At 34.9% G+C, this 12,420-nt stretch overlaps 1 protein-coding gene across 2 annotated transcripts in view; it reads right to left on the bottom strand.

Moving 5' to 3' along the window:
* Window positions 1–12,420, bottom strand: part of LOC115210642 (polycystin-1-like) — a 146,380-nt gene that overhangs the window by 43,098 nt on the left and 90,862 nt on the right. For both annotated transcript variants that reach the window (XM_036502002.1, XM_029779292.2), the window contains exon 19: window positions 2,463–2,545. In XM_036502002.1, the coding sequence (XP_036357895.1) occupies window positions 2,463–2,545 (83 nt within the window). The remainder of the gene's footprint in view (window positions 1–2,462; window positions 2,546–12,420) is intronic.

Below are 12,420 nucleotides of genomic sequence, written 5' to 3' on the forward strand. Positions count from 1 at the left end.
AATCAAATTAATAGTTTTATTTAACTATGCATAAATATCCAATATTTTAGGGAATGAATGCTAGCAATGTAAATGGAGAACTATTGGGTTTTGAAGTTTCTTTTATCTTTTACTGTTTACTTGTTCCAGTCATTAGATTGCGACCATACTGGAGCACCACCTTGAAAAAATTTTGTCGAATGAATCAATCCCAGTATATATTTTTTCAAAGTACTGGTGTTTATTCTATTGATCTCTTTTTCCAAACTGCTAAGTTATAAGGATGTAATTACACCAACACCCGTTGTCAAGGAGTTAGGGGCACAAACACACACACATATATATATATATATATATATATACACATACATATATATGACAAGCTTCTTCCAGTTTCCATCTACCAAATCCACTCACAAGGCTTTGGTCCGTCCATGACTATAGTGGAAAACACTTACCCAAAGTGCCCACAGTGGGACTGAACCAGAAAGCATGTGGTTGGGAAGCAAACTTCTTACCACACAGACATGCCTGCTGTTGAAAGGATTTGCATAGCTTCCAAAGCCGTTACCTACTAAACTCTCTCTTTTACCTTCATTATTTTTACTCTTTTATTAGTTTCAATCACTGGACAACAGCCATACCATGGCACTATCTCTAGATATTTTTTCCATTTTAAGTTCATTATATTGATCCTAATTCTTATTTCAGTCTTGTATTTAATTTATTGTTTATGATTACTCGTATGAAATTTTAAAAACTTTGTGTTAAATGAGAAAAAAAAATTAAATTTTACAAGTCTCTTTCCTTACAATTCCTTAATTTCGATTTTAAATTTCTAATCCTGCTTCGTAATTATGACAAAATGGTTATCTCTCTTGTAACAGCTGTAATCAGCAATAAATTCAGGAAAATCCATTTTAAACTGTTGATGATGGTAAAGGCATATATTTATAAAAAGATGTCTTTTCCACATACACATCTGAAGGATTATGACTTAGAAATAACAGCTTGAAACAAATGTAGCTAAAACTATAATTATTGCCTACTATAAAACATTTTCATTAGGTAGAATGCCCTGAAAACAGTTATGAGGTAGTATCAAAAGACTTCCTGGACTAGTTCTGTAGCATGCCAACAGATAATAACACACAGTGAGAACTAGCAGTGACCTTCATGAGGCAGTGTGCCAAGTGACATTGCTCTGTTCACATTGCAAGTTGTGAAATTTGTGTTTTTGTGATCATGTGTATGCTGTAGTCTGTGATTTTGTCATATCAGGAAAAAAGAACCAATGTGAAATTTTGTGTTAAACTTGGGAAGTCTGCTACAGAGATATTGGTCATGCTTCGGCAAGCTTACAGAGACAATGCAATTGGTCATAATCAATGTTTTGAGTGGTACAGGTGCTTCAAAAGAAGAAGGACGCCCCTGGAAGATGGTGAATGATCTGGAAGACCTGCTATTGGCATCACCCCAAAAATGTAGTATTGTGCACTGAGAATTCATCTCCTAGGGCCAGACAATCAGTGGACTATTCTACTGCGACATTTTGGAGTGTTTGAGGAAGGACATTTGATATAAAGCAATTGGATCTTGTGAGAGCAAAGAATTGGATTCTTCATGACAACAATGCAGCCTGTCATCAAGCTCTCCTCACTCAAGAGTTTCTCCCCAAATACAACATGGTATTACTTCTGCACCCACCCTATTCACCAGATTTAGATGCTGTGGACTTCCATCTCTTCCTTATGAAGAAAAGGCAGCTCGAAGGTCACCATTTCAACACCGTTGTCAAGATCCAGAGGGAATCGTAGAATGTCCTTGATCTGCTTACGGAAAATGACATTTCAAAAGTGGCAGAAATGCTGGGATTGGTGTATTACTGTGCAAGATGACTGTTTCGGAGGAAATGATGTTAAAACATAGGTAAAGAAATAATTTTTTTATTAAACATAACTAATCTGGAACCTTTTGATATCACCTCATATTATTCTAAATGTAAACACTAAAAACTTTCCCTCTTTCATCTTGATTCCTAAGCTACTAATATTCAAGGAAGAAAAGACACAAAAAAAGGGAAACAAAAAAAAACTCTGTGAATTTTCTCCAGACTGTAATTATTTCCATCTTTAATAAGATTACACACTTCACAAAATGTGGAATTAAAAGGTCACTGGTTATATCATGCTGATGATTTTTAAAAAGAATGAAATAGCATTATACATGATTACCAATGACTAGAAAAATTTTTGATTTTGCATTAGTTAAAAAAAGGTAAATTCCATGCATCATTTTCCTTTTAATTTCTTGATTCTAGTTTCAAATTTCTAATCCTGTTTTGATATTATGAAGAAATGAATATATCTTCCTTGTGATAGCTGCAATTGTTAGGGCAATCACATGTTTTGAAATTACCATGTTTTATCATGATCATAAAAACTAGTACAAACACATATTTAATTATTTTCTGATGAACTTACCACTGGTGTTTCCACTGGAACTCTATGGTCATAATCTCGGCCATATCCTGTTGATGCTCTTTCACTGTTGTTGGCATATGTTTCTATAGAAGTTGTGAAATAGTTTCAGAAAACTATAACAATACATTGCATTCATGAAAAACATACACGTTAGTTTTACATGAACATATATGCATGTATATCAATCTTCATACCAGCAGGCATGCACACATTAATGGTTATTTAATAGTATGAAAATATGTGTCATTATATCCATATGTGTATAAATGAATAAATATTTATGTTAATGCACGCGCACACACACACACACACACACACACACACACACACACACACACACACGTATGTATCCACAAGTATGTATAGCTTGGTAACATGCAGTTTGCTTTTGCTAATTGTAAGAGGTTCCTATATAGATACAACCAGAACACTCAATTAACTAACTAGAAATCAGTTAATGCTATGATTGCTGTCTAAGTGAAATAAATAGACTGAATGAATCTTAAACATGCATGCGTACATGTATGTATGTATGTATGTATGTATGTATGTATGTATATACAGGGTGTTCAGGCTAAATTTGATGCTGTATATACAGGGTGTTCAGGCTAAATTTGACGCTGTCTAAGTGAAATAAATAGACTGAATGAATCTTAAACATGCATGTGTACATGTATGTATGCATGTATGTATGTATGTATGTATGTATGTGTGTATGTATGTATGTATGTATGTATATACAGGGTGTTCAAGCTAAAGTTGACGATTTATTATGTCTCTTTCTTTTTTAAGAAAAACTTGATATATTGGAGAGCATAATGATTAAAGTTGTAGTTGAGAAAACGTTAGCTGACCTGTATGACTGGAAATCATTTAAATGTTGGAAAAGAGCAACATGTATCATGATTATTTGCATCATGTACCAAAACACCGACATCATGATTGCTGTTGAATGCTCTGTGAAGATTGTAAAGGCTGTAAGATGTTACATGGATATCATAAAAACCAAATTCCCTCAAACTGTTATGGTCTCAAGAGAGGGTGACATCATGCCACTCCTCATCTTTGAACAGGGTCTTAGGCTCAATTCAGATGACTATGTATAACGTAAATCCTCGCATATAGTCCGCCCTTGAGTATAATATGCAGGGGATTTTTAGGGGGCTGTACCTCTGAAAAACCTAAACCTTGTGTATAATATGCACCCCTTCTCTTACTTGAGTCAAGGAGGTCTATATAACGTCGTTGGTTTGTAAAAATGTATACAATAATGTCCTTTATTATTATTGTATATATAACATAATGCAAACATGTAGCTTTTTTGTGCATTTTGTTTGCAGAAAATAAAGAAATAACAATAATAACAGTAATAATGCTTAATAAATGTTGCTTACTGCAAGTTATGGATGATTCTTTTATGACTTCATAGCCTAAGGTATTTTCGCACCCGATATCACAAAATGCGTCTGAATAATCTTAGCCAGACAGCAAATAGAGACTCGGACATTGCTTAGAAAATAATTTTCCTTTTTAACTTCGTATATAGTATGCACTAGGGATTTTGACCTTTAAATTTTGGGGGAAAAATGCGGATTTACAGTAACTGCTGGAGATTGGTGAAATCCTGGCTGAAGAGAATTGCTGCAGGAAGACCATATGTGTTACAGCAGGGTTCAATTCCTTACCACGCCTCTTGAAAGAGTCAACAGTAGTCAAAGAACTTCTATGACTTCATCAGATTTAGTTTCTGGTCTCCTAATTCCTATGATTGCAATTCTATGGATTACAATATGTGGAGCATGGTTGAGAAAGAAACCAACCACTCTGCCTACAACACTATGGCTGAGCTAGTGACCAAGATCAAGGAGGTGTTTGAAGATCTTCCCAAGGACACAGTGAGGAATGCATGTGCCAGGTTTTAGAGCCATCTTGAGGCCATGGTGGAAGCTGAGGATAGTTACTTCAAATAAACTGTTATCTCCCAGCCATTATTTAGTTGATGCTCTTTGCTTTTTAAAAATACCTTTATTTTTGGATGGGATATGGTGTTTTCTTTAACCCAAACACCCTGTATGTATATGTGTATTTGCTGTTTTCCTGATTGGAATTTTGAAGTTTATTTGGACTGGCTACCAATTTGCTGAAAAGGATGTAAACAAAGGCAACTTGTTCTGTTAGTCATCCTGTGTGGAAACATTCAGCCTTTAAATTTCAGGAATGTCTCACAGATTTTTATTGTTCCAGATAGCAGTGTCATCTGTAGTATATGGGTCATAGAGCTATGTCTTTTCTCCAAGAATCCATGTTCTCCTATATTTTTAGCTAAATGGATTAGTGCAAATGCTGAAGCCCTAATCATCATCATCATCATCATCATCGTTTAACGTCCGCTTTCCATGCTAGCATGGGTTTGACGGTTCAACTGGGGTCTGGGAAGCCCGAAGGCTGCACCAGGCCAGTCAGATGTGGCAGTGTTTCTACAGCTGGATGCCCTTCCTAACGCCAACCACTCCGAGAGTGTATGGGTGATTTTATGTGCCACGACACAGGTGCCGACGAGGCTGGCAGACGGCCACGCTCGGATGGTGTTTTTTATGTGCCACCGACACAGGTGCCAGACGAGGCTGGCAGACGGCCACGCTCGGATGGTGTTTTTTTATGTGCCACCGACACAGGTGCCAGACGAGGCTGGCAGACGGCCACGCTCGGATGGTGTTTTTTATGTGCCACCGACACAGGTGCCAGACGGATTATTTTTATCTTTTATTTGTTACACTCATTAGACTGCGGCCATGCTGGGACACCACCTTGAATGATTTAGCCAAACACATCAATCCCTGTACTTATTTCTTAAGAGTGATATTTATTCTATTGGTCTCTTTTGCCAAACCACTAAGTTATAGGAATGTTAAATAAACAAACCAATGCCAGTTGTTAAGCAATAGTATAGGGGAACAAACAAACTCACACACACACACACACATATGTATACATAGATACATACATACATACATACATACATACAACATACATACATACATACATACATACATACATACATATATATCATGACCTGACTTTTCATCCAATGTCACTTTGTCCAACGTCACTTTGTCCAACGTCACTTTGTCCAACGTCACTTTGTCCAACGTCACTTTGTCTACGTCATTTGGTTTGACGTCTTTTTGTTTGATGATCTTTTTTTGTCCAATGACTTCTTGTCCAATTTTAAATAAACTCTTTAGAAAACAAGGTGAACATCAAAATCAAATAATCATTGAGAATTTTATTGATAGGATTCAAGTAAAATACTATGAAAAATAAAGAATCTCAGGTCGACGATGGCAAGGATTACTTCCCTTTGCAAATACTGATAGGGCACAGAAAGTGTATCAATAGCCAGATGGAGAAGATGTTCTCCTGGGGCTACAAGCTACAGAAGCATCCACCCTTAGTGGTTAGCCACATTTAAGTGGCAAATATACTTTCACACTGTGAAAAATGTTTTAAAAAAAGTCATTTTAAAAAAGTAATAAGATAACTAATGATTAACTATGATCACTTAAAACTAATGTAATTATATGCCACACTCTTCAAAAAATCAATTTTTCTTGTTGATCCATATTCAGTGACCAATTTTTTGAGGCGTTCAGTTATTCTTCGATATTGTGAACATGAATTTGATGGATCTCCTCAAAGAATTTGAGTCACTTTACCTTGAACAAATCTTTCCTCTTCCTTCAGAGTTTTGATTAAATTCCAAATATTCAAATGTGCTCCACCTACTGAATGCTTTATCGCAGAATGAAACCCCTCAGCAGCATTATTTGTTCTGGAAAGATCTTGAAGAATACGCTGATTAACATTCCATACAGCTATCAGGAATGTAGTTGGTTCTCTCCTCATCTAGCACCACGTATTCTCACAATGCCTATGTTAGTCAAGTAGAAGTAAGCGATGAATTGAACAGGTATTTTTTCATCACCTTTTAATTCTTCATGGGCCGCTTCAACATTTTCAATGGGTAGGAAGACTAATGCTAAAAAACATCGAATTTTAAGACAGAATTCAGAGTCTTTATTGCATTTTTTCTTTGAGGCCTAAATCTGTAATTTTTCAAAATATTGATTGGCTGAAATGAAACAAACATGCCACGATAGATGAATTAGGGAATGATGAATTCATTGCCTTGTGAACTGCAACTTCGAAATCTGCTGTGAGATCAAGCAGATATGCATTAGGTTGCATAATTTTCAATTACTTGAAAAATAATTTGTATGTCTTCTTTGTTTAATTTGGCAGTAATGGAAAAACCCGTGGAAAACTGCTACTTTTTACTTGTACATGAATGCTAAAATGTTGAAACCACTGTTCTGACCCAATTTTGAATGTTCTGTCACATGCCCAATGACAATATGATGCTATATCCTGAAGAGCACTTTCTGATGCAAATATTTGTATGCACTGTTGATCCACGATACCCGAATCATATTTCACAAACTGTTCGCCATTATCAAGTTTACAATATTCTTCAGGTGTTTCAAAACCAGTTCTAGCCCCTGGATTAGCAGGAAATCCATAATTTTTTTGTCAGCACCTTTGAATAGTCCTTGAAAGTACAGGCAAACGAAGAAGTTGTGAGCAAGTATTTTCTATTAGCTGCGTAAACTTAGCCGCTATTATACTATGCTAACTTGCTGCTATGTTTTCCACCGCTTCATGCTTTATTTCTGCAACTGCTTTTCTAGCATTTAACGAATCTACATCAGCTGGATGAAGGTGCTCACTAGAAAAATAAATAACTTTTGGCGCATTGTTTTAATTTTACTTTTTTTTTCTGGGTCCACAGGTTTCAGTATATTCACTTTTATTGGTTATTTTCTTTCCTTCACAATCTATTCTAGATTGTTCTGGCTTAACACATCATATCTTACCTGTAGTATCTAGATGACATTTCTTCACAGCTGGCAACAATGTAGTTAATATCTTCAGCATGGTTTTGCATAGCCTACAACAGTTGTCAGTCTTCATAAAGTAGATAATCAGGTATTTCTTGTTCGTGGATTGCATGGAAATATTCATAAAAAAGTGATGTAAAAAATTTATCAGTGCTCCATACCAGATTTTTAGTATAGTTTATTCTCTCTATAGTATGAGTTTCTCTTTTTGAAGATCCATGGACAACCTTCTTAGTAAACCAGTCTATTTCTTTGGTTTTGTTGCATTCGTAATCATTATCATTCTCATCATCATCATCATCATTTAACGTCTTTGTTCCATGGGTGGGGCAGTACCACAAGAACCGGCCAGGCTGAAGACTGCACCAGACTTCTGCGACTGTTTTGGCAGGATTTTTACAGCTGGATGCCTTTTCTAACACCATTACTTCTAGTAGAGAAATTTGCACCATTTTGCATGTCTCTTCTTGAGTTCATTAGCTATCCTAATGTTATTGCTATTTTTATGCTTGCTAAGCAAGATAGGTGTTAATTTTTTTCTCTGCAATGGATGTTGCTTCAGTGTCACAATCTAGAACTCCTATGATATCAATACAGATTTGAGGCCATGTAAATATGTACATACATACGTAAGCATAAATCTGTATATTTGTGTATGTATATATTCATGCATCTATGCAGAGAAGACTATGATGTTAGTGCTATTGCTTTTAAACAATACTATCTTGGATCAACCCTGATTTAACAGAACTATGATCAAATGCATTCTAATTGCAACAATCCTGTATTTTTGAACATTGATTATTTTGGCTTATACTATCATATATAAAGTGTGATTTGAGAGAGGATTGGTCACTCTTTGCCACAACCTTGATGATACTTGACCTTGTTGAAGACTGAGCAACACAGACATCCTTGTTAATAATCATAATCACCAATACTCATATCAGTACTGGCGTTTAAGTTTCAACATAATCTGTAAGTTGCAAACTGGTATTCTTTTATTCTTTTATTCTTTTACTTGTTTCAGTTATTTGACTGTTGCCCACCTTAAAGGGTTTTAGTTGAAGAAACCAATCCCCATGACATATTCTTTGTAAGCATAGTACTTGTTCTATTTGTCTCTTTTGCCAAACTACTAAGTTACTAGGGATGTAAACACACCAACATCGGTTGTCAAGCGATGGTGGAGGGCAAACACAGACACACACATATAAATAAATACATTTATATATATATATATATATATATATATATATATATATATATATATATATATATATATATATATAATGGAACAAGAATGCAACAGAAGACAATAAAATATCTGGACAGATAGACAATACAAAGACAGATGGACAGCAACATCTTCTGTCTTTGAGCAAGACACTTTATTTCACATTGCTCCAGTTCACTCAGCTGGCAGAAATGAATAGTACCTGTATTTCAAAGGGCCAGCATTGTCACACTCTGTATCACACTGAATCTCCCTGAGAACTACTTTAAGGATACGTGTGTCACTGGAGTGTCATCACCACTTGCACATTAATTTCATGAGCAAGCTATTCCATTGATCAGATCAACTAGAAACCTCATAGTCATAACCAATGGAGTGCCAGAATATTTATATATATACGATGGGCTTCTTTCAGTTTCCATCTGCCAAATCCACTCACAAGACTTTAGTCGGCCTGAGGCTATAATAAAAGACACTTGCCCTAGGTGCCATGCAGAGGGACTAAATCCAGAACCATCTGAGTGGTCTCAGATAATATAAGAAAACAATGCATTTCAATAAGCAGAGAAATAAATGTGAATTATGTGAGTGTATTCATGTTTATGCATACTGATACACATAAATACATATACAGTGACAAAGAAACCAACAAATAAAGAAACATACATACATACATGCATGCATACATACATACATACATACATACATACATACATACATACATACATACATACATACATACATACATACATACATACATTCATACATGCATGCATGCATGCATACATGCATACATACATACATACATACATACATACATACATACATACATACATACATACATACATACATACATTATTGGGGTACTAGGATATGTAATACACTGCCTAAATGCCAATCTTGATAAATTAGGCTTTTCAAAACCTGAAAGGAGAAAGCTGATTTGAAGACTACAGATCTAAGCCATCACTGGAACTGTAAAAATCTGTAAAACTTTCCAGAACTTTATCATTTAAGTATATATGAGCATGTCTAGAACGCAACTATATGCATGAGAATACATACTTAAAATGAAACATACATATCTGCACATATATACATACATACAAAAATACCTTGTTGATGTTGTTGAAATTCCATTGTATGAGCCATGGGTCTAGTTTAGAAACTGGCTCTTTCTCTATTGGCAAGAAATCTTGAAATAAAACTGAACAATGACATACATACATACACACATACACACACATGCACACATACACGCACATACATACATACACTACACACATACATACATACATACATGCACATACATACATACATACATGGAAATAATTACAATTAGAAGCCAATAATAAAGCTGTAAAAATATATAAAACAAGGCGGAAGTTTAACCTGAAGTATGTACACACACACACGTATATATAGTTAAAACTGACAGATTCAGACATGCATAGACATGTAAGTATACACATATATACACAGAGCCACAATCATAGTCCCCCCCACACACACACACATGTTAGTATATACATATATGTATGCATAAAAAATAGATAAACAGAACATCTGCAAAGACATGTTTAAATCAATTCATTTCTCTTTTATGATGAAGTCTAGTTAAACTTAGCGTGTTGCTGTTTACGGTACATGCACAATTTCATGCAAGATAACAAGACATTCTTACATGCAAGTTCATGCAGTGCAAACATCAGTCAAAACTCAATAATACAATGTAATATATATTAATATATATGATTTAAAGTAATCAATGTCAACTGAAGCGAATGTTTCTTAGGTAATGTCTGTTCAAATTTTACCTACCACTACTGTCACTCATTACAATAGCATACATAAACACACATATACACCAAAACATTCATATGCATACACACAAACATATATATATATGTGTATATATATATATATATATATATATATGTGTGTGTGTGTATATATATATATATATATATATATATATACATGTGCATATACTCATTATATACACATATATACTTGGGGAAGTCAATATTTATCCACTCTTTCACCATAGCATATCTTCATTATTGTCACACTTCCTTCTTTGCATGCATGTTTATAGCTGGTACTATTGTGATCACGTGATCAAAGTTTGAGCCTGATCATGCCATTTTTCTTTCTGGTTTTACAATGTAAGCATGGCTGCTCCACTTGCAATGTGCACCAAAAAAACAATGTGCAGTGATCTGATGTCTCTGGAAAAGGGGTGTACATTCAACAGTGCAAGATACAGTGCTTTGCAGGCCAACAAACTGAAACCAGCAATTCACACCAAATGCCAAAACCTATTGTTGAAGAAAGTTTTGTTGTTGCATGACAATGCATGCTCACACATGGCCACCCAGACCATTGAAACCATTAACCAATTGGGTTTTGTGGTGCTGGAACAACCTTCCTACAGCCCAGATCTCACTCCTAACTATCATATCTTTGGTCAGCTCAAAGATGGCTTATATGGTCATCAATTTCCTACGGATGAAGATCTGAAGGAAGCAGTGCATAAATGTGTTTGGTGTGAAAATGCTGAGAAATTGGATCACTGCTCTTTTTTTTCTTTGATGCACATTACTAATGGATTGGCCATGCTTATATTGTAAAGCTAGAATGAAAAATGATGCAATCTAGCTCAAACTTCAATCCCGTAACCGCATTAGTACCAACTATAAGCATGCACACGCAGAAGGGAGTGTGACGATAATAAAAATATGTTATGGCAAAAATGCAGATAATTTTTTACTTCCCCTCGTATATATACATACAAATACACAAATATATGACACAAATCCATACAATCATACAGACTCACACATATCTAAATATACATGTATGTATCTCTATGTATACATAGGTATTGGTGTGTAAACTCTAGAAAATAAGAATGCTGAAATTTCTCAAGTGATTATTTATCGATGTTAGTTGCAATGATTCATCTTAAAGGGGTGAGATGTCATAGGATCTAAGACATATTCAATGTTCAAAATTAAAAAGATAACATGCGAAGGACAAAAACTGAATTCACTAATATTACATTGATTTAATGTAGAAATAGATTAACGTAATAAAAAGAAAAATATTATTATTATTATTATTATTATTATATTATTATTATTATTATTGTTGTTGTTATTAATGTGCGGAGTTGGCAGAATTGTTAGCACACCAGACAAAAAACTTAGCAGCATTTCTTCGGCATTTACATTCTGAGTTCAAATTCAGCCAAGGTTGACTTTGCCTTTCATCCTTTCAGAGTCAATAAAATAAGTATCAGTTAAATACTGGTGTTAATGTAATCAACTGACCTCCAACCACACAAAATTTCAAGCCTTGTGTCTATAGTAGAAAAGATTATTTTTACCATTATCATTAATAAGGTGGCATGCTGGCAGAATCGTTAACATGCTGGATGAAATGTATAGCGGTAGTTCAAATTCCGCCAAGTTCGACTTTGCTTTTCATCCTTTTGGGGTCGATAAATTAAGTACCAGTTGAGTACTGGGGTCAATGTAATCAACTCATCCCCTCCCCTAAAAATGGCTGCCCTTATGGCAAAATTTGAAACCTTTATCATTATCGTTATTATTGTTGTTATTGTTATTAAGACTAGCAGAGCTAGTGGAGTTGCTAGCACACCGGACAAAATGCTTAGTGATATTTTGTCCATCTTTATGTTCTGAGTTCAAATCCTGCTGAGGTTGACTTTGCCTTTCATCCTTTTGGAATTGATAAG

The sequence above is a fragment of the Octopus sinensis genome, linkage group LG4 (assembly GCF_006345805.1).
Source record: "Octopus sinensis linkage group LG4, ASM634580v1, whole genome shotgun sequence".
Taxonomy (NCBI): domain Eukaryota; kingdom Metazoa; phylum Mollusca; class Cephalopoda; order Octopoda; family Octopodidae; genus Octopus; species Octopus sinensis.